At 37.4% G+C, this 24310-nt stretch overlaps 1 protein-coding gene across 1 annotated transcript; it reads right to left on the minus strand.

Moving 5' to 3' along the window:
• Positions 1 to 517: 517 nt before the first annotated feature.
• ST13 (ST13 Hsp70 interacting protein) lies at positions 518 to 24236 on the minus strand. Its single transcript, NM_001101926.2, is given in 12 exon segments — positions 518 to 2517; positions 3013 to 3146; positions 5243 to 5291; positions 6138 to 6254; positions 7824 to 7926; positions 10424 to 10534; positions 10658 to 10742; positions 13142 to 13208; positions 16306 to 16376; positions 18300 to 18375; positions 19687 to 19744; positions 23716 to 24236. Coding segments are annotated over 12 exon segments (1110 nt in total). The 5' UTR covers positions 23826 to 24236; the 3' UTR covers positions 518 to 2388.
• Between the last annotated feature and the right edge of the window lie 74 nt (positions 24237 to 24310).

A 24310-nucleotide genomic window follows, 5' to 3' on the forward strand; every position in this document is an offset into this window, starting at 1 on the left:
ACTTAACCAGTGCCCTTCAAATGAACATTTTGTTTCCCATTTTTTAAAGTATTTCAGCATAAGCTTCCTTGATGCCCTCTCCTGTTCCTAAATATGGCAGAACTGCTTACCTCTGAACTGCTACCTGAGGATATGTAAAGCTCCGTTTTACTCAAAAGAATGTATTTGTAGGGCTCCTTCTTAACAACACTGTATAATCTAAAGTATACTGTGCTTAGAAAATACCTTAGGATGAGTGATAGACACATAAAAAATATAGGACATGTGCTGAAAAAAAAAGGGGAGTGACGGTGGTGGGAACAGTCAATATTCAGTTTGAAGCCATACTTTATTTTTAATGTAGCTAGAAATATCCAGTAACTATGTATTTTTAAGCAGAAAAAAATTCCTTTACCTTTTTATAGCATCATTGGCACAAGAAAAGGACATTTCTGGTGTAGAAATGATGTTACGATGTTGAGTTCCTAATGAAAGGAGTACGTACTTTATATTAACTTAGAAATCTAAAAGCACAGGATACATTTTCAGGAAAATAATTTTACTTTTACCCACTTATGTTAGAACATACTTAGGTAATGTATAAATCAAATAAAAAATCCAGCAGTAGCTGGTCCTGAGGTACTCACAGCACACATTGGAGATTTTGAGAATGGAGAACACATGTTAACAAAAAGAGCATCAGCAAGCTCAAATTCAGGTTTATACACTGAGTATTTCTAAAGGGTTTAAAACGCATGCTCAATCAGCAGTTTTTTCTCATTTCATTGATGCATTTCTATTTGCTTGTATACAGCAAAGGGTGAGAACCTGAATTAACTTATGATTTCAGAAATGTGTTCCATGGAGTTTACTTCACTGCTCCCACCGATTCCTCAAATAAGCAAAGTATAGGGGGTCTCATCCCTTGAAATTTCTGTTAAACACTGGCACTTTACATTGAAAGATAGTAAGCAGAAACCCAGCAATTCCTGTTACAGTGCTTGGACTTAAGTCTCATTTAATGTAAGAATTGGATGTACGACAGAAAATCATTTTCTTTATCCTTGGAAGAGAGGGAAGGAGAGTAAAGAGAGTTGCAGTATTTAAAAACTGAATAGAACAATGAATCTTTCACAATGCTGACAACTTCACAATGAAGAATCATCATGAATCTCATTAATTCTTCAGTGATTAGGAAGTCAAGTTTCCCTCTCTGTGTATCAATTAATTCAAACTTCTCCAAAGATTAATACTACAAGATAAACTCAAACTGCAATAGGTATTACCTAAGTAGGAGACCAAACATCAAAGGGAATCCCTTCTTCCAAGGTCCTTTGATATGTTACGATTTCACCAAAGAGAAAATCTAACACTTAAATATGAAATCTCTTTGCCAAGTAAGAAACTGAAGCTATTATGGGTATTACCCTACATTGTCACTGTATTAAATATTAAACCCAGCGTTAAATATGCCTGTATAATTATGCTATGAATGATGATAGCAGTGATATTCGTGAAAAAGGACCATCTTTTTAGCCCAAGAAGAGTAGGAGGAAAAAACTGTGAAAACGAGCAGAAAAAGCGGACAAAGAACTGGGCATTTTCTGATGTGAAAAGGACATTTTTAAACACAGAAATACAGAAAGGAAAACATTCCCTTATTTCCCCTATGTGGAAATACGAAACAATTTATTTTAGGTATGAGACAAGAACAGAGCTAAGTAATCCAATTTTACTGCAGCATTATAAAAACCATCCCTTCACCACAGTGTAAGATTTAACTGCATGTGCACAAGGGGACATGTGATATAAAATGTAGTAAGACAGCTGCTGCCCTGCCAAGTACTTCCAGTCCCTCCCCAGGTCCTACTGCAATACTGGTGGTCCCAAGAGTTCCAGAAGCAAATCATTTAAGATAGTAACAACAAAGCAATTAAAAAGACAAATCAAAATGCCTCAGTAACCATATGTCCAATTCAAACTTTATCTATTTAAATGCTCTATTTGCCTCCCACTAACAAATCTTTATTTCACTCAAACTTGTAACAATAAATCTTCCACACTGATGTATCTGACTTGCCTAATTAATTCAAAGGAAAAAATAAAAATCATTAGTAAAGAAAAATGTAGGGGTTAATACACCTTTTTAATTTTAAATATTTTTAAGGTTTAAAAATTGCTTAAAGTTTTAAATTTCTAGTAGGAAAACATTATCTGAATGAATACCCTAATGGCAAACCGCTGTAAAATGTTTTCAGCTGCATTTGGGGCAAAGGGGTAGGGATTATCTTCAAAGCACCCCAGCTTTCTTCATGAGAAGGTCAGAGGTACACTGGTTTGTATTATTGCAACATCCATTAGATGATCTAAGTTGCTTTTCCTCCAGCAGGGCTTTACGTCAGAAGGGCATTATGCTTGACCCCCAAATTTGGCCGACAATTTACTGATGAGATTCATAACCTTTGGGTTGCTCTGATATTTTGACATATTTGCCGGGTTCTGGGCCACATCCTGGAAGGCCACCATAACTTCTGGATCCTGCAAAGAAAGGTATATGTAGTATTAAAAAAATATTCTATGGGTCATCAATTTTTTATCCTAAATCCTATCTCTTAGACCTATAGTTCTGATATACAGCGGAAACCGACACAGCACTGAAAGCAGTCATCCTCCAGTCTTCCTCACGGCTAAATCAACTCAGATTTGCACAAGCCCCTGAAGCATAAATATTATTAATGAGCACTTCAAAGTCAAACTCAACTATGTCACTCAAGACAATTGAAAAAAAAGGTATACAATTTTGATAGAAAAGGACAACTGGATATAATTACCAACTATTGCAGAGTATTCCCTATAGACAGCTTTTTAAAAACTTAAACTACTCATTCTGAAAAACAGAAAATGAATGTCACGACTACATAATTCAGCTCAGTAAAATATGGCTATCAGAGTAACTTTAATATGTTCCCACATAGAATTAAGAAAGAAATGCTTTAATGATATAAAGTTCAACTTTGTTCTTCCAAGTCTTACCTGCATGGCTGCAAGGACCTCTGGATCACTAAGAATTTCATTGAGGCCAGGCATTCCTGGCATTCCAGGCATTCCCCCTGCCATTCCAGGCATTCCTCCAGGAAAATTACCAGGCATTCCCCCAGGAAAGCCGCCTGCAAGAATAAATGAGAGATCTGTATAGACACCAACCATATTCCCAAGTAGTCTGAGAGTATATTATTTCCTTCTGATAAAACACATGTGCATGCACAAAGAACAAGGGTGCTGCTGAACACTAAATAGTCTGAACATTCAAACTGGATGATACAAGACGTAATTTTTATCATCACATTTCCTCTTTAAAAATAAGGCTGTAAATACTTTTTCCCTAGTAACAAAACTATAGAGAAAGCTAATAGTCCCTTGGAATTATAAAATTAAAAAGTCTAATGTTGATATTGGAGAAGGAAATTGGCAACCCACTCCGGTATTCGCATGGGAAATCTGATGGACAGAGGAGCCTGGTGGGCTGTAGTCCATGAAGTCGCAAAGTGACAGAACACACACCAATGTTGACATATGGCAGAAACTGATACAATATTGTAAAGCAATCATCCGCCAATTAAAAATAAGTATTTTTTTAAAAAGAATAAAATTAAAAAGTGTAATAAGTCATCTTCTCAGTCTTTAATATTATTCATCTGTTTCAATTTAAAGTTAATTCGTGTTTTTTTCTTCTTAAAAGCAATATTCTTCTAAGCAGTTATTCCTTCAAGAACTACCCTAAATACATGTTATAAAAAGTTGTGGATTTTTAGAAGTTCCCTGGTGATCTAGTGGTTAGAATTTGATGTTTTCATTGCCGTGGCCTGGGTTCAATCCCTGGTCAGGGAACTGAGATCCTTTAAGCCACACAACGTGGCCAAAATTTAAGGGGAAAAAAAAAAAGCCTATGGATTTTTAAATCTTCACCCAAATTGCATCAAAATTTCTGAAAGTGAAAAAAAAGTTCTAACAAAAACCAATCTAATTCTAGTATATTTTTAGATTATAAACTCAAATTTTTCTACTCCATTTTTCACTACCATAAATCTTTACGTTCACTGGAGATATTCTAAAATCACAATTAACACACTATAATAATATAGGGACATCCTAGAGAGAAATACAGGTAACATTAACATATTCTATGGATCAAGTCATTTTAAGTAAAGCTACTCTAAAGAAGAAATATATACAACAAAGTGATTTCCATCTGTCTCAACAATTCAAACACGCCCATAAATAACTAACAATCACAGGTAAGGAGACCTAATCAGATAAGGAGACCTGAAAACAACTTCTAGCTTCCTGTGCTGCTGTGACTTAACTAGTCTCCACAAAAATTATTGACCCAAGGCAACAACGGTGAGCCAGTCTGCTTGTCAAATCTATGTAATAAAGCCCATCATACAAAAAATTATCTCAAGTGCTAGCCCACATTAGTGGTCATTTTCTAAAATAAGGAACCTGATATGAGGTATTAACCTATAAACAAAAAGTAAGCCATGAGCTAAAATTTATTTTTTTGCTTTTGCTCCAAGTCATCCCCACCCCTTTTCAGTTGCCGGCACATGACCTTTCACAACAGCAGCAACCTTTTCTAGCCTCTGATCACGTAAATTCTAAGTAGAGAGGTGGTGCGTAGCTGCCTCTATAACCCTTCACAAGAAAGCTAGTTACTTGGAAGCTGCCGATTCCCCATTACAATGACAAACTCAAAAAAAAAAAACTCTTCATCTTTACATAAACGTCACACTGCCTCAATTCAGAAAGTATCCAAAAATATACTGAGTACCTTTTAACAGCTCTTCTACCTGTATTGCAGAGGCCTCTGCTGGTGGCTCAGACAGTAAAGAAGCTAAAGAACCTGCCTGCAATGTAGGAGACCCAGGTTTGATCCCTGGGTCGGGAAGATCCCCTTGAGAAGGGAATGGCAACCCACTCCAATACTCTTGCCTGGAGAATCCTATGAACAGAAGGAGCCTGGCGGGCTTCAGTCCATGGGGTCGCAAAGAGTTGGACACCACTGAGTGACTAACACTTTCACTGCTACTATTCAAGGCTTGCAGGAAAATAATACACTGTACTTCCAATAACAAAATTTTACCAAGAATGAAACTTTCCCAGGGACTAATGGTACTAAATACAATACACACATCTGAGCCCCAAAATGAATAATCCCCAATTATCTACAATATTAGGAATTTTAATTTTTCTTTCAAAATACCTGGAAAAGAGCCATACTGAGATCCTGATTGTCTTCTGGCTTCTTCCTCCTTTAATATGAAAAGGAAATAAATTACATAGTAAGAAGTCTGCTGTCCATGCCTACCTTATCCATACAAACCATGAAAAAACTGTAAAATAAACTAGCTAGAGGAGGTACAAGAATGACAAGTTTCAAAAGGCAGTACTGGGCTAAAGACAACATCCCATTCCTCAAAAAACCAATTTTCAATTGGATTCTCAATGAGGAAGTTATTACTTTTGGTGGGCTTCCCAGGTGGAAGCTAGGGGTAAAGAACCCGCCTGCCAATGCAGTAGACATAAGAGCAGGTTCAAACTCTGGGTCGGAAGATCCCCTGGAGGAGGGCACGGCAACCCACTCCAGTATTCTTGCCTGAAGAATCCCATGGACAGAGGAGCCTGGCAGGCTACAGTAGTCCACAGGGTCTGAGAGAGTCGGACATGACTGAAGCAACCTAGCATAACTTTTGGTAATGATTTTAAGTAGTATTTTTGACTTGGAACTAAAACTAAGAAATAGTGAGTCAATTTTAAATAGCTATGAATTCACTACTAAAACAGAAGGTATCATAAAACTCAAAATATCAAAAAACAAAGCAAATAACACTGCCAAGTTTTAAATTAATTACCTGGCCAGGAAGAAGTATTGATTTTAGGAGAACACAAGCAAGGATATAAATTGGTGCTATAAAAACTCACTTAAGAACTTGAAGACTAAGCAATGAAGGGAAGGAAAACCTCCTTTTAAGTAGTATCACTATCCTATAGAACTGCAGCCAGCTCTTTTTATTTTAAAAAGGCCAGGAATTAGAATGATATCCAAAAAAGTCTATCTACCATATCTCTCTTTAATGGTTTAGGTACAGAAATTTTACCCTCTGGGCTCTCTCATGTTCTTCCCGAGCCTTCTTAACCCTTTCTATTCTTTCTTTGATCTCACGCTCTTCACGTTTTCGCTCATACTTTCTCCGATGTTCAGCAATTTTCTGGGCCTAGGAAAGAAACAGTCACAGAAAAATGTCTTCTCTGAAAATGGAATAAGGTCAACACAAATCAATGGTTTTGTTAAAGTATTATTTTTCTTTGGGGAAAGAGTAAACTTAACACACAGTTCTGAAAAATTAGGTTTATCTTACAGAAAAAGACCTAACTCAGGCACAAGGAGATGGTGGATAAATTTTGGATTAATGAGGCCACCATTAAAGGGTGTGAAGAGGCAACCATGTTTGGGCAGCTACAGTTCACGTGCAGGCAGCAGATCTTCTGAGAGCTACCATGACCAAGCAGGGAGACTTAGAACCTCAGTGATGAGGTGAGTGGGCTTCCCTGGCAGCTCAGCTGGTAAAGAATCTGCCCGCAACGTAGGAGACCCCAGCTCGATTCCTGGATCAGGAAGATCCCCTGGAGAAGGGACAGGATACCAACTCCAGTATTCTTGGGCTTCCCTGGCAGCTCAGATGGTCAAGAATCCAATGCAGGGGACCTGGGTTCGAATCCTGGGCTGGGAAGATTCCCTGGAGGAGGACATGGCAACCCACTCCAGTATGCTTGCCTTGAGAATTCCCATGGAGGGAGGAGCCTGGCGGGCTACAGTCCACAGGGTCTAAAAATTTTGAATAGGACACGACTGAGTGACTAAGCACAGCAGAGGCTTATCAACTGTGACCCAGAGAAGAGGCTGGGATTTGAAGTTAGAGGAGTGTTAAAAATTTCAAACAATTAACTAGTGCAAAGATGATAAACAGATGTCAGATTGCATGACAATTCTTGCCCGATACATGCCATGGGAAGGCAGAGACTGGGAACACATATAGCAGTTATTTCCCACAGTTTAATTATACTTAAGTTTTCCTCATCAATCAAATGAAGGGGCAAGGAAGAGAAGTATGTTAGTTTTAACTATAAGGATCAGCCAGGCACTAGTACACAGTACATGTCAAATACTTGGAATCTAGCATTTATTCATAGAATAGAAATGTAAGATTCATATTCAACTGTTACTTTAGCTTCTTCATGATTATTTAAAAACTTTGTGTTCTAGAATATTTCACTCAGTAACCTTGTTAATTTAGCCCTGTTACAAAAACAAAGAAAATCAAATCATCTGACAGATTAAATTTAATAAAACTTCCACAGTCTTTGAGAGTAAATTCTTCAGAATGGAATTTCACACAAAAGGAAAGATTTGCCATGTAGATACACTAAGTTATTTTAACTAACAATTTTAGACAGAAATACAGACAGACCAGACTCAATCTTGGGTCACATTTTCTAGATTTTCTGTTTTCTCCTTTGCTATAAAGTTGATGCCCCCTTTACCATTTCTAACTTTCTGGTTATATCTTTGCAGGCCTGCAGAGCTTGCTGTAAATAACTGCAGGAGAAATTAAAGCATGAAAACTCAATGATAGTTCCTGAATTCAACACAAATTTAAGTGATTACAGATTGTAACTTCTAATGGTCGTTTCTTTGCATCTGCAGTAAATTTACTGCCAAGGGTTAAGTAACAGAGCCAAGGAGTATCACCGTAATGACTTTCCCTTCCTTTACTTTAACATACCCTTGGTTGAACTTCCTTCAGCATTGCACTAGCATCTTCATCATAATCCAGCTTACAGGCAAGGGCAAGATCATGGGCAGCTTCTTCCCAATGGCCCAGAAGTCTGAAACAGATTTAAAGTCATTTTTGGAGGCCTTTATCCATATTCATTTATGTAGCACAGTGTCTTTCTTATAAAAATAGGACTGTAACAGAAGAGGTTTAAGTTAGATAATGAACTAATTTAATTATTACATTTCCACTCTATAAAAATTTAGTATGAGTTTATTTCCTCTATGGTAACTGGGAAGCTGTTTTACTAAAAAACGTTTAAAAACTTAAAAAAATTTCTTTTTAATTCAGAATATATTTTAAAAAATTATGTAGAGCCACAACTTTCAACTCATCAAAAACAGAATTAAGGGGTGTGGGGTGGCTCTGGGGCTAGGGATGGCGGTGGTAGCCGTTGTAGCCGCTCCGGAACCAGCAGGAGGAGCCCAGGGAGCGCCGTTAAGATGGGCTGGCTCCCAAGCCAGTGGGGAGGACACTGCTTCTTATTACAGCTGCTCAGAAGCGCCACTGGAAGCTCAGATGTGGGCGCTCCAGCCAACAGCACAGAGGGGTGCAAGGCAGTCACAAAGCCGCCCCTTCTGACGCCCCAAGGAGTAAGCCGACCCTTTCCAGGATCCAGAACACCACAAAGCAGTATGAAATCTGTTCATCAGAGGAGTCAGGAATGCCTTCCACCAAAAAAAGACACCTCCCCGTGACCAACAAGGATATGGGGAGAACCACCAGCTGCTCAACTAACCACACACCCTCCAGTGATGCCTCTGAATGGTCCCCAAGGATTGTGGTGGCCGGGCAGAGCCAGGCAGGAGCCAGAGTCAGCCTGGGGGGCAATGGAGCCGAGGCCATCACTGGTCTGACAGTGGACCAGTATGGCATGCTGTATAAGGTGGCTATGCCACCTGCCACCTTCTCCCCAACTGGCCTCCCATCTGTGGTGAACATGAGCCCTTGCTTCTCAAAAACAAAGAAACAAAAAACAGTTAACATGATGTGTATTTAACATGCTACCTTCTATATGCAGTAAGAAACAATACATGTGTACACATTTTATTTAAAATAGAAGATTAATAAGAAACTAAAGTTTGGTGAGTGAGTGAATGATGTCGCTCAGTTGTGTCCGACTCTTTGCAACCCCATGGACAGTAGCCCACCAGGCTCCTCCGTCCATGAGATTCTCCAAATGGAGTAGAGGATAGCAATGGAAATGAGACTTCTCTGGGTATACCTATTAACTCAGTTTTGACTCTTAAACATGCAAGTGTTTCACATACTCAAATAAGAAAGGACAGAAATAAAGCAAGCCCTAACCCTGAACACAAACAGAAATAAAAAGAGGCTACTTGTTTATCACATTGACAACATTAACCATGCAGGAAAAATTTATGCAAGTAATTTTTAAAATAGTATTTTGACTATATCTTAAGTGAGACAGAAGTATTCTAAGGATAAGAAAAAACTACCAAAACAAAAAAACAACCCCCCACTTAGAGGGTGTATTATTTCTTAAGGCACGATTCTAGGAGAATACTGTCAAAAAATACAAAAGGGAAAACATTTAACGCTGAATTTTAATTGAAAATGTCAGTATATACTCAAAATTTTTAAACTTTTCACCCCAAGAACATTATATAGGTTAACTGAAATGACAGTGATGATATCCTGGAAACAATAAACATACCTAGTGGCCAAACTTCAGTTTTCCACAAAATAGTCCCACTAAAACAAACCATGATTTCCTGAAGAAATGGTCTATTCCAAGTCAAAGTACAGAATGAGTTCTTGCACCAGAAGACAAAGAAATGCTCAAAGACAAATGGGGTCTTCAAGACAATCCACAGCAATGCATGACCTTTCGTATACCCACAAAGCATTAATAACAATTTTCCAATCTTTTACCTGTATCTTTAACATTGTCTTCATAATCATTAGAGCTACTTTACTGAGTTACCTAATACAACAGGTCCCAAGCATGCTCACCTCCAGCTGCATCCCCCTTGAAGCACAGACCTTTTCCAAACCAGTAAGACGTAAACAGCACAGGGCATTTCACCCCAAACCACAAAGACTTATCCACATATTAAACTTTGCTTTCAGGTCTGATTACTAATCTGGGTGAAATTCATTTATTTTCCCCTTTATCTGATAGTTCATGTTACCGAGCAGTGATTGAAGTAGTTTCAAGTTGCTGTATTCCTTCTTCCATAATATACTGGTTGTTTAATGTTAAGTTACAGTGACAAAGTCTTAAAATAAGAGAAAGTTTGTAAGACACTGATATAAAGTTACTATCTTTTCTTAGAGATAACTTTGAGAAAAATCCTTGGCTACATGTGGCCAAAGATGTTAACACTGATATTCACTGAATGGAAGAAGTGAAAAGAATTCTTATTTTCTTACTTGTTCCGTATGACATAGTCTCTCAGTTTTACATATTAAGCATGTACCTACCACATTAGGTTTCTTTTTTTTTTTTAATAAAAAGAAGGTATATTAAAATACCAGATTTTAAATTTAAAGAGCTCTGAAAATAACTAGGTTCCGCTATTTACCTGTGTGCTTTCCCTCGCCACTTGTATGGCTGAGCTGAATCAGGATTTATTTCAATAGCTCTGTCACAGTCTCGGATGGCAGCATTTGGCTTCTGTAATTTGATGAAGACACTAAAAAACAAGTTTGGTATTAAAAAGTATTCATTTCAAACAATAACATCTTTAGGATTGCCATAGAAGCAATTCTATCTAAACAAATAAGCAGAAATTAGCTCTTTTATTTAGATTTCTCACCTGGCTCTCTTGGCATACAGAATAGCCAAACGAGGATTTAGCTTAATGGCATCTGTGAACAAGTCAATGGCTTTCTGTAGTTCACCTAAAGTGAAACAAGTTTATTGAGAAATAGTGGATAAAAAATATTAACTGTTTATCTCTTTTATTAGCCTTTCACATTCCCCTTTTAGTCCAGTAGAAGACTAGTTTCTAAATTAATACACAAAAGTAGCTCTTCAAAGCAAATCTTTACTAGACCTATACTGTAAGTCACCCAAGACAAGAGATAATTTTGGGGAACACAACCCCCCTTAAAAATATCAGAATACCACACTCTTGGTAAGACTTACTGACTTTTTAAATTAAGATAAAATCAAAGGCTAAGGCAATTTTATTCCATTAATTAATTTTCTTCTATCCATTAAAAGGATAAAATTAAACTTATAAAAAAGTACCCATACTACATTCATGAGGCTGATACAGAAATTAAAAAAAAAAACTAAACATATCAGAGACCAATAAACTATACATAGCAGAGATGGTTCACAAGCCAAAAAAAAAAAAAAGGGGGGGTGGACTAGAACTGACGAGAGACCATACCCGTATTTTAAATTCATTTTCAATATCCCATTCTCATAATTGCTTCTTTTGTTTATTAGTACCTTCAGTAAAGTCAGTTAATAAACATAATACACAGGAAACCAGTGAGACAAAACAAACAGTTTTAAAGTAAAGGCCACAATTCACTATGAAAAATCTTTACCCAGTTAACTCAAGTGTTAAGGACCTTAACAGAACTCATGAAACAATGCAGAAAAACGTTCTGTCTTATCAGTTACTCCTACAGATGTCTATTAGAAATTAGGTCTGGATGTCTTAACAAGCAATTCACATCTACCACATTCAAAATGAAACTCTTAATTCCTACCCCATCTCCAAATCTATTCCCCTACCCTACATTCTCAACTAAACACTTTTTATATATATAATAGAATAACACAAGTAAATGTATTAGAGACAAAGATTTTGACTTTATAAACTAAATGGCTCCTTCGTTGTCTAGTTTAGAGGTCAGCAACATTTTCTAGAAAGGGCCATTTAATAATTTTCAGGCTTTGCAGACTAACAATCTAACTATTCAGCTCTGCAGTTTTAGTGGGAAAGCAGCCTCCAACAAAACATAAATGGGTGTGGCTCTGTTCCACCAACTCTATAAAAACATGAGGTTGCAGTGTGCAAACTGCTGATCTACCCTCAAGCCCCAATTCTTGCAGTTATTCTTGACTGCACAATCTGAAACCAAAACTCCTTGTGTCTCTACTTTTAAAATGTATCTAGAATTTAACCACTCCTCATTCTGCTAGGTAAACAGAAATCCTATGGGGCAGGGCAATTAAGAAAAGATTATTGTGGAAAAGGAATGGTCAGGAAGAGAAGTGGCTGGGACAAATTGCTGGGTACAAATTAAAAGTTGAAATAGGTGAAGAAGACCTTTATACAGAAGCAGTAAAGCACAAGTAAAGGAACAGTGAAGGAAAGTGAGAATGGAGGATTAATATTCAAAAAGAGAACAAGGCTGGGACGGCAAATATGGGATCTGACTCTAGCAGCTCTAATGCTATAATTATCTTCAAAATGTATGCAAAAGTTAATTGCAGGTTACAAGCAAAGGAGTGTGTAACAATAAAAACAAGTTATAAGTACAAATAACCTAGGAACAGTGAACAAAAAGCAACAGAGACATTTCAGGTAGACAACCGATTAAGGTAACTGCAATAGTATAAAGGAACCTGAATAACAGTCAGTACTGAACTCATTCTAGGGCCTTCCCTGATGGCGTGGAAACCATTTTAAAATAAAACTTTAGTCATCTAAGACGATGAATGAAGTCCAAATGCACAACAGCATTATACAACAGCATCTATTCAGCAATGGCATTGTGACACTACACCACAGTTCTGAAGGGGTCTGCTCAGTACCCAATTAATAATTTGTTGTTATACATTTTAAGTAATTAAACAATATACTTAATACTATCAGCACTCTCCCATTCTGATAGGATTTTCTGAAGAGGTTCTAACATGCAGAGACTAGAACAAGACTGTTATGTCAATGGACAGTATTTGTGAAGGGTTTTACTATGTAAAAAGTTGAGGCTCACTGATCTAATACCCTTTGGGGTGAAGTCGTCCACCTTTTAAAGGCCTCTTGTCAGGGGAAAAACACTATAGTCAGGAAAGCACAGTCTTGGAGTGACAATCAGGATCTGTCTACATTCTGAGGCAAGATAATGATACTTGAGTGCTCATTTCAGCTTCTCTATCAATGGGCAAGAGCTGAGTGGAGAACAGGACACCTTCTTCTCCAGCACAAAATACTCAAAAAATTTAAATTCCCTTTCACTTTCCCATTATTAACAGTTACTGTAGCAGAAAATTAGAGAAGAGAATATTCAGACTACTACAGAAATATAGCAAAGAGAAAAAAAAAAAACCCACTCACCATCATTTAGGGCATCAATGGCAGCCACTTTTTTATCATTTGCCTGATCCATCATCTCCTCAGTTATCTAGGGGGAAATTGAAGATCAACTCAGTAGAAAAGCAAAGACAAAGAGGAAACAATTTGGATTTTCTTAGGGGTGTAGTAATCACAACTCCCATTTTCATTCATTCGACTCTGGTCTTCAGGGAATAAAGAGGATAATTATGATAAATAACTAGTAAGAAATTATACAGGATACATTTTAATCTTTCATACTAAACAATAAATTTCACTCCCTATACTCTGCCCTAGACATGATTTTTGCTTCCCTCCATCCCGATTAGAGCAGGTTTTTCCCACCCTAGTTTTTTTCAAATCTTTTCTAGTTATTCACAAGTATAGGCATAGCTTTTTTAAAATTGTACTTTGCAAAAAAACATTACACCTTTTACAAACTGAGGGTTTTTGGCAACCCTAGGAGTCTACAGGAGGTATTTTTCCAACAGCACTTGCTCACTTTGTGCTGTATTTGCTATGGTGATCTGTGATGTTATTACTATGACTTGCTGAAGCCTCAGATGGCCAATTTTTTTTAGCAATGAAGTACTTTTAAATTAAGGTATGCACATTTTTAGAGACATAATGCTATGGCACACTTAACAGACTACAGTATAGTGTCAAGAAAACTTCTTACATGCACAAAAAAATTTGTGTGACTCACTTTATCCTAAGGGTCTGAAACCTAACTCACAATATCTTGGAGGCATGCCTGTACTATAAAACCCAGTCTCCTCACAAGTGAAAAAGTTAGTTCCTAAGAGGCTTGAATCTTCACAAGAAAAACGTCTCATTCTTTTGGTCCAATAACCATCCATGAGCACCTATACTAGACAGAACAAGACACTGTACAAGATGTTGACACTACAAAGATTAGCAAATGTCCTACAAGAAGCAATTTAACAAACAAAAATCCACTCTATCACCATCACTATAGAATATGCTGGCTAATTCATTAAGAAAATGATTTGACAGATTTAAAAACTGGAAGGAAAATACCAAGCTGTCTTTATACCTATTGCTATGACAATTCAATGAAGTTCTCAGAAACAAAAGCTACATAAAATATAAACCCAGAGTTCTTCCACATCTGTAAAAGTCAACTCTAAAATACAATAGAAGAGGATACCATTCTAAGAGCACACCAGACTTTCAAGGGAGGGGAAGGGGTGAGAGATAAAATTCTGTTAAAGGACACAGATAAACACTATGCTCATGAAAAATCTATTGACTACATCAATCTAACCCCAAGTTACTCAATAAATTAAAAGCAATTCCAACAAAAATTCATACAAGTTTTGGACAAACTAAAAAACCCTTTTAAAAAGAACAAAGGAAAACACGCTTGTCAGATAGTAAAGTATCCTGCCCAGCCAGGATAATTTGCAAGATGACTTCAGTTTATGGCAATATGGTACACATGATACTCTGAACAAGTCTAAAGCACACCTTTCAAAAGCCATCTATGACCTAAGAATGTAGAAATCCTCAAAGAACAAGATTAAACGAAGACATGAAATTCAGCCAGGTGCCAGGCACTCCATTTGCTTTTAACACTATGGAAGGTACCAAACCTGGTGACCTTGCAATTCTGTTTTTGAAGATAGTGCAGGACACATGAACCAAAGTCTAGATTCAGGTGACACAATGAATGCTGCCTGCTCAGACAGCCTCCAGAACCAATCGGGAACCCCAAACGCCTATTCCAAACATAAACCTGTGCAAAGAGGGAGGGCTGTGCAGTGAGGCGAAAAAGAAATCTCCACTGAAAATTCATAACCACAGTCACATTACTTGTGTAGTTGAACATGCAAGGAAAAAACCATGAAAATTTAAAATGGCCCTTGAGTCAGTAGCACCAAATCAGAGTGTTGATGGAAGCAAACATATCCCTCTCTGGAGAAACACACCTTCTATTTAGGCCTCAAAAACTTTCCATAAAACATCCACACACACAGTCTCTCTCTCGCACATGAACTACAATAAACAAAGTACCTCAATGAGCAAGAATCAGGAAAAATAACAGGAGAATAAGACCAGCAAAACAATGTGATAAAAAATTTAATGTGTTTTGAGACTATTTAGGCAAGATCTGAAAATGAGTAAGGAGCAAGACACTTATAAATAACCAAGTCGTCTTTAAAATAAAAATCAAAGCAAAAATATCAAAATGAAAAACAAGCATTCAAATTCCAACTTGATAGAACAGCTGATTAGACAAAGAAAGTATAGATAATTCATCAGTGTTAAAGAGATGGAACTTAATGATGAAAAGGTCTAATGTGTCTAACTACGGCTCCTGAGTGATAGCAGAATGGGAAAGAAGCCATTTTTGAAAGAGATACTAACTGTAAATACTTCAGAGCTTAAAAAAAAAGTTAACCACCCTAGGATTTAAGATGCCTAGTAAATCCCAAGTAGGATAAATACAAAGTATTATAAACCTAGACACACTGAGATGAACACCACCATTTTACAAAGTAAGTATGGCAATGTTGAAATATGACAATATTAAGTAGTGATGAGGGCCTGAACCAATCTATTAAGCTATGATTAGTATATTACAGCGTTTCTCAAGCTCCATTTCATTATCAACCCCCAAAAAAGCTTACTAGGCATTTTCCCCTTACTTCTTACCTCCTCCATTTTAATTGTGCAGACATACTCCATACATGTTAATGTGTTATGATCTTTGGAATACTACTAACCACTGTAACACCTAAAGGTTTTTTTCAAGATCCATCTCCTAAGAATCAATTTTCACCACCTTGAGATTAATATAGTGTGCTGTGACAAAATCATTTTAGAAAACAACTGGTACTAGATATCCCATTAACAGGCAATTTCACTTGTAGAAATGTGAGGTGAACTCTATGGTTTCAAGAGCAGTTCAACCAGATGTGAAACTGAAACAGGTTAACAGAAAACAAGCATTTTGTTAGAGTATGATAAAAAATACAGGGAGTTTTCCCAAATATTTTAAGTAACAAATGCTTTCCTAGATGCCTTAAGTGAGAGTAAGATTTAACATGCCCTTTTCCTAGGAGAAACACATCATAAGATAACTGCAACCGGTAAGCTTTCACAGTCCTGACAGCAAATAGAAAACAAGCCATTGACTTTACCTCTACATTTTCATCTCCCATTTCTTGAGGTGCATCAGTGTCTGGTTCAATCACACCTTCATTGTCAATTTCTGTCAAAGTTAAGAAAATGCCAATAAGAGCTGTGCTATCCAATATAGTAGCCACTGGCCACAGGAGGCTATTAAAAACTAATTAACCTTGGCTTGTGTAACTGATGAACTGAAACATTTTACTCTAGGTTAACTTAAATATTTTACTTTGTTAGTTTTATTTAAACTGATATACTAAAATATTTTCTTGTAAAACACAATCCTAGTGTTTTAGGAGAGTCACTAGTCCTTGTACGTATTACACACAGACACACCACTGCTTTAGTCAATTGCAACAAACCGAATCAATGCAAATACTCTGTTCTACATACCAAGACATTTACGCTTTTTCTTTTTTTTTTAATTTTACGCAGATAGCGCAAGTTACTGTAAATCATGGTAAAATATTTTTTTTTTTTTTACCATTTTCTGTCTGAAAACAGAACGGATAAATTTTAAACTAAAAGTATACTACTGACAGGGCTTCCCAGGTGGCACTTGTGGTAAAGAGCCCGCCTGCCAATGCAGGAGACAAAAGAGATTTAGATTCAATCTCTGGGTAAGAAAGACCCCCTAGAGAAGGGCATGGCAACCCACTCCAGTATCCTTGCCTGGAGAATCCCATGGACAGAGGAGCCTGGAGGGCTACAGTCATAAAGGGTCAGATACAACTGAAGTGACTTAGCACAGCACATACTACTGATACAGTATTAGGAAACATATTTAGCAAAGTGAATTTGATAAAAGCAGTTTCCTCTAAACAGTCAAAAAAGAATGAAATTAAAGTTAGCTACCTGAAATCAGAATTCACATCCAACAAAAAAAATTTTAATTAATTTTTAACAGGAACTGAGCTTGTGTGTGTGTGCACTCAGTTGTGTCTGATTCTCTGCCCACCAGGCTTCTCTGTCCATGGAATTCTCCAGTCAAGAATACTGGAGTGGGTTGCCATTTCCTCTTCCAGGGGATCTTCCCGACCCAGGGACTGAACTAAACTCTCATCTTCTTCACTGCAGGCAGATTCTTTACCTGCTGAGCCCCCAGCTTAGTTCAAGCACAAAATGCTTAATTTTGTAGGAATTATTATAGTCATGGTAATTTTCATAAAACTGTAAGACTAAAAAATATTTTACAGTAAGTAAAAGATCTGATTAAGCCCACAAACAACAAGCTCTTTCCAACATACCAAAGATCAAGAACCAATTCGAAATTTTAAAAATTTTAAGTATTTTTTTTTAGCTTTTAGATAGGTTCTATGAATTAAGAGACTATCCAATTAATAACTAGGGTATATATTTATAGTCTCAAAGGACCTCCTAATTTATGAAGAAACTTATCAGTCTGCAGTCTGAAAAAACAAAACCAAATAAAACCCCAGGCCCATGACACATCAATTCTTCTAAACTGAACTAATATTACTAACATAGATGCAGATACTAAAGGAAAACAATTTTTTGGTACCTGATTCAGTTATTTGAAAACTTTTACACACATCTAGAAAAACCTGGGTATGTGACCCAACTTTTTCTACAAAAAAAATTTTTTTTTTTTTTTACAAATTTCATGAAGTCTGAATACTGATCAAGTATTTCCAACAAAAATATAACATCTGCATTGAGATATACTTTAAATACTTAAATACTCTGAATTTGAAGACCTAGTATGAAAAATGGAAAAACAGCTCATTAATAATTTTTCCACACTGATCACATGTCGAAATGCTAATAACATTTTACATATTAGTCTAAATCCATTATTTGAATTAATTTCAACTGTTTTTAATTTTTAAAATGTGGCTACTAGAAGAAAACTTCAAGTTTCATATGTAGTTCATGCTATACTACTATTAGCACTGATTAGTATCTAGTACAAAAAATCAACACGGGATCATATTATAGTGATCATATTATATTATCAAATACACACTAACTACCGTCTCCTCACCTAGATCACTTTCCTCACTTGACGGTTCGTCTGTCTTTACGTTTTCCTCCGTCTTCTTACTATCTGTTTTTTCTTCCTAGCAAAGGGAAGGTAAACAATGCTATCAGCATTTAATAACACACCCAATACATATTCTATTAATTTATACATTTATATATATACTATTCACATGCATTACATTTCAGTTGTTAATGTTCTTTCTTGTTGTGTTTGGTACACTACTTTTAGTTTTCTATTTTTATTGCTCTTTTTAAGTTAAGTATAGGTCCACTCCCTTATCCAAACCATTTAGACAATGAGTTTTAGAATTTTAAAAATGTTAAGATTTTAGGAAGCTAATAAAGTGGATATACCACATATTATGCCTTACCAGGCACTACAGTCCACAACTCCCCATAATCAAACACATTATTACTTTTGCAAAATAAAGTTTTTAGCAGAGATACATATTAAAAACAATTTTATCTTCATACATATTTATCATATGGCAAAACAGCCTACCTAGGGCTCAGAATCTACCAAACCTGACAAATGACTCATCTAAAAAAAGAATTAACTATTTCTGGAGCTTTTACTTCTCTCATTTCACCCTTCAAAGATAACGTTAAATAATAAAACGGCAAATTTTCTTATCAATTTAAGACAGCTAACGAGAAAATTCTGAGGGGAGAAAACCTTCTAGACATAGAGGCACAAAATAAGAGAAAAAGAATTCTGGAGAGAGCACTCTTCCCCCACCCTCATCTCTAAACTTTAGCTACTAGTAACCTCTCCGAGCAACCTCCCTACTGTACACACCTTTTTGGCAAATATGCTAAAGCAACACCCTGAATCACACTCAGAAATATCCCTCAGGTAGTAGGCAGAAAAAATAGAGCGCAACAAATTTGGGCTGTTTTTCCATTTACTTTCCAAATATTAATAAAGTACCTACAAAAATACTATACTACGTGCTAAAAAATGATGATAATTATGAATGAGAATTCCCCAGAGGCCCAAAGGTTAGGATTCACTGCAGTGCCAGGTTTCATCCTCAGTGGGGAAGTAAGATCCAGCAAGACATGCGGCATTGCCCTCCCCCACCCCAAATGATGAAGACTACAAATGCATAAAATTACAGAGCTTACCACCTACAGCTCATGCATGTAACATGCATCCAGCATTTATTCTCACTTATTTTACAACACAGTGAATATTCAACCCCACATTCTAAGTATCAAATCAGATTACAGAGATTTGACTGCAAAATAGAAATTTTACCAAGATATTTCCAAGTGATTTCTTGGAGAAATCAGGGGTGGTAATTTGAGGGCAGCAGGTGAAAAACATTCCTAAGAAACCTTATAGTACTTTATCACTAAACATACAAATGAAATTCATAACTTACCTTGGTATTTTCTTCCAATTTAGTTTTATGAGCAGCAGGTGGTATTTTACCCCCCATGCTTGAGGAAGATGAAAAAAAAATATATTTAGAAAACTAAAATTAAATGTGCACCTTTCCCATTCTATTTAATGTGACAGTTATCAAAAAGAATCTTCAATTACTCAGTATCTTTGATAGTGATAATGAAAAATGGCTCCTGTGTACCAATTACTGAATCATTACACAATCCAAAACACTAAGCATGCATTTCAGCAGAGTGAAGGGATTTAATGATAAGGAACAAGCATACAAATAGGACAAAATTCTTTAAAAATAACTTTTCAAAAGAACATAATAATCAAATATGAGTTCTTTTCAGTTAAATTTTAATGAAGACACTAGAATTCTTAAACTAAGTCAGTTTCAAAATGCAGCATTCCAGAATGTATTTAGGATGACATCCAAACACAGTCCTAACAGTTTAATTCATGTTAAAATCTTGGGAGAGTATGGCAAAAACCACTGCAATATTGTAAAGTAACTGGCCTCCAATTAAAATTAAAAAAAAAAAAAAAAACAACCTTGGAAGGTAACAGTCCTGCCAAGGAATGCAGTAAACAAAATCTAACCCTAAGGAAAGATCAGACAAACCCAAATTGAGGTAAGTTCTATAAAACAACTGGCTCATAATATTAAAAATTGCCAAGGTCATGAAAATCAGTAGGACTGAAGTACTATCTCAGAACAAAGAGACATGACGACAAAGCGCAACATGTAATTCTGCAGACTAGATAATATTAATGCATCAGTTTCCTGAGCTGATGACTGCACTGCAAAGGACAGTCCTTGTTTGTAGAAAACACACACTAAATGGCACTGGGGACAGTGTTGGAAATAGTTCAGGAAAAACGTTCTTCATACTACACTTGCATTCTGTTTGCAAGCTAGAAACAGTTTCCAAAAAATTTAAAACTTGGGAGGAAAACCCAAGAGGGTTTATTCATAGATTTAGATTTAGATTTTCTCACACTCCAAATTCTAGTTAACTACTGGAAGGTAACACCAATTTATAGGTACACAAGTTTTATTTTATGCTTCCAAGATTGAAAACAAGCTAGTTCCCTGTCAAAATTGCAAACTGGACTTTGTCAATACAGGCGTTTACGTAGGACTAGTGCAGAGACCTTCTCATGTGGAATCACAGACTTCAGTCATAATTCTCTTACTTTGGTAACATTCAGTCTACTTTGCTATAGTTACTGACACACGTGTACAAAAAACTGGGTGCTATATTCTAAATTCACTGACAGTACAAATGCATTCGGTTCACTTCATTTAAAATATTTGCTGAAACAAAGGTTTACTATATAGCACAGAGAACTATTGGAAAAGGAAATGGCAACCCACTCCAGTATTCTTGCCTGGAGAATCCCATGGACAGAGGAGCCTGAAGGGCTACAGTCCATGAGGTCATGAAGAGTCAGACACGACCAAGCAACTAACACATAATGGAAAATAATTTTTAAATATATGTATAACTGAATCACCTTGCTGCGCACCTGAAACTGTATTTCAATAAAATATATATATTAAAAAAAAAAAAAAAGAGTATTTGCTGAAGAGCAACGGTCCATGTATTGTGCTGGAGAACAGAATACAAAGATACTCCCTTTTATCTTAAATTACCATAAAATTAAAGGATAAAAAGCACCTACAAGATAGAATGTAGACCGAGTTGTCAAATAGGAGAAAACAGCATCAGAAAACACTTCTGCCTCTAGAGAAACAAAAATATTCCAAAACATATTTCTGGGAAAGAATGTAGCCTCCCCAATTCCCACTAGCTACCAAGCCAAAATTTTTTCTTCATATTTCTTTGTCCAGTATATTAAACTTATAAATTCTTAAAACTAAATGAAGTTTAAAGGTATAAATAATGGTAGAAATTATGGCAAATAAGCAAAGAGACTGTCTAAGCCCCGGTATCCATGACTAATTTAGTACTGGAGTGGAGGAAAACCTGAAATGGAAACCTAAAGTGGCATTAGGTTTAGGAATATTCTTAGACCTTCCAAGTCTCCACATTCAGCCCAATCTACTATTAACCTTGGACTGCTTTAAGGCGGCTGATATGAAGGCAGAAAAGAGAGGAATTAAAACACTTCAGAGACCACAACCATTTAAGTTTAAATTTAGATGGAAACAAATAACAAAAGCTTGTAGGTTAGTACCTCAACTTAAACGTTCAGAATCAGATGTGTTCAGAATCAGAAAAAAGACCCTTCGTTCCACACTTAAGCCAACAATTTAGTCTACCAAAAGAAAAATATAAAAAGAACCAGAAAGAAAAACTGGAATTACCTATGGGAAACATTAAAGTAAGACACAAGGTTATTATTATTTTTTTAAACGACACCTGAGAGTATTTTTCAGACCTTAAATCATAATTCTCTTACACAGCGACCAGCTCTCCGGGATAAGTTACAACAATGTTCTCAGATACGCTTTAACTTTTCTTCAGGGTCCTCTCTACCCCTCTAGTGGTGGCACAAACCATGTATCCACTGGGTATACCGTTCACTCTTGATGCCAGTGATTTCTTTCTGCAGTATAGGTCCCCTTTTCCTGCAATTTTAAGAACTTGGACTAATTGTAGGCTCATTCCTCTCAAGAATGGATAATAAGAGGAAAGCACACAAATATCTTAAGTGACATTTTTGGATCAAGTTATGCAATAAACAACTAAAATCTAGATCTCAGTTTCTAGTCCTGAAAATCTAACTGCAACTCTTATGGGCTTTTTTCTGTCAAAAAGGAGAATTTGCAGAATAGTATTCTTAACTGTTAACAACTGTTACTAAACTACTACAGTAACTAACTGTAAGTGTGCTCAGAATTTTACATAAATATCAGGAGCAGAAATCTTACAGTAGCGAGAAAACTGGTATGCATAAACAAGGACTGAGAAACTGAAAGAGAAAAAAAAAAAAAAAGACTATCCCACCACAAACAACGTTGATGGATCTGAACTTAAATCTCTTCTTTACAACAAGCTCATTGGAAGAATTAGTCTTTCAAATGTTGGCTCATCATTGGTGCATCTTTCCCTATAAAAATCTTACTGAAGAAAACAGATCAATGTTTAGGGTAGTACCTTTTAAGGGTCTCGTTTCTTTGTACTGTCGCTACGTATCACCGTGAGATGCGATTTTGTATGTCATCTCTTTCAAATTCCTCACCAGAGGCATTGATTTTAAAAAATCATCTCGGGGAAGGGTTCCCTTTCTTCCTTAAGTTCCCCTCCAAAACGCAGAATACGAACCTCTAAATATCAAAATGAATTTCTGTGTTTATTCATTTGTATTACTCAATAGACTGTTCTCATACTGTTTCATAGCTAGCATCTGGCACAATGCCTGTTCAATTAATTTTACGCTCGTAGCGACGTACTCTGGAGTTACAGATAACAAGAACAGACGGTGTTAACAAGGGGGTTCTTAAATCATTTTTCTTTCAGTGTTTGAAGTGATGGAACTGCCACTACCAAAGGACAAGAAGGGATTCACAAAATAACTCTACGCACTTAGAATCGTAATCGCATAGTTTTCACTTGTACCGTAACTTATTAACCACACCAATTTTTAAGAGCATAGTGCGTGTAAGAGTTGCTTTGTGTTACTGCGACCTCAACAGGACACCAGAGACGGCAAGAAAAACAACTCCACGCTAGAGAGCCGTCTTGCGGCCCTCCCCCCTCCCCGCCTCACGTCTACAGTGTCCAGGTCCCCGCAACACTCTGCATCTCCGTATTTCGACGAAGACACACCCCTGGACACCTCAGGGTGCAGGGAACCCAGCTCTGCCATTTCTTTCCGCGCCTCTGAACCATCTAAGCGTCCCGATCCTCCAATAGCCCCTCGAGGTGGCCTCCAGGGAGCGAGCCCCGCCGCCGAGCTCCCCGCTCCTCCGCCCCGCGCCAGCTCGGGGCCCAGCACCCGCTCCGGCCGTCCCTCTTCCCTCCCCCCAACGGTCCTCAGGCCCGGGTCTCACCTCTCCACCCACTCCCTCAGGAAGCGCATTTCCTCGGTGTGCAGAACGCTCGGGTCCTGCTTACACATTTTCACGAAGGCTCGAAGCTCGCTCACTTTGCGGGGGTCCATAGTTAAGCAGTGGCGGGAGGCGGCGGGCGCGGCGAGGGCGGCGGCCCGATTCCAGGCCCGGGCGCTACTTCAGCGTGACCGCGTCAAGGGGGCGGCTGCCGCGAGGCAGAACAGACTAGAACCTCCCCGGCCGCTGGCTCCGCCCACCCAACGGTCTCGTGACCCCGGGTCCTTCGCCTGTTCATTCCTACTCCCTCTGCCGCTGCCCTGCGCACTGCTCAGAACCTTCTAGAAGCGTGGCTGTTCGTGCTGTTGCCTGCCTCTCCATACACTCTTTCTTATATTAACTCTAGAACCGGTGCTCTAGAGGGATCATCCTCCCATCCGGTGCTTTCAAGGAGGCGGAAGCTGTTAGCCTCTGTGGGGAGTCATTTAGAATAGAATAGTCTCTTGAGTGTGACCATTAAATAGAACATGATGCCATGACGCCACCAAGATGGCCCTCCGGTCGGAGCGTCCCTCCCAAATCCGGGCGTGACGTAAAC

The sequence above is a fragment of the Bos taurus genome, chromosome 5 (genome assembly GCF_002263795.3).
Source record: "Bos taurus isolate L1 Dominette 01449 registration number 42190680 breed Hereford chromosome 5, ARS-UCD2.0, whole genome shotgun sequence".
In the NCBI taxonomy this organism is placed as follows: Eukaryota; Metazoa; Chordata; class Mammalia; order Artiodactyla; family Bovidae; genus Bos; species Bos taurus.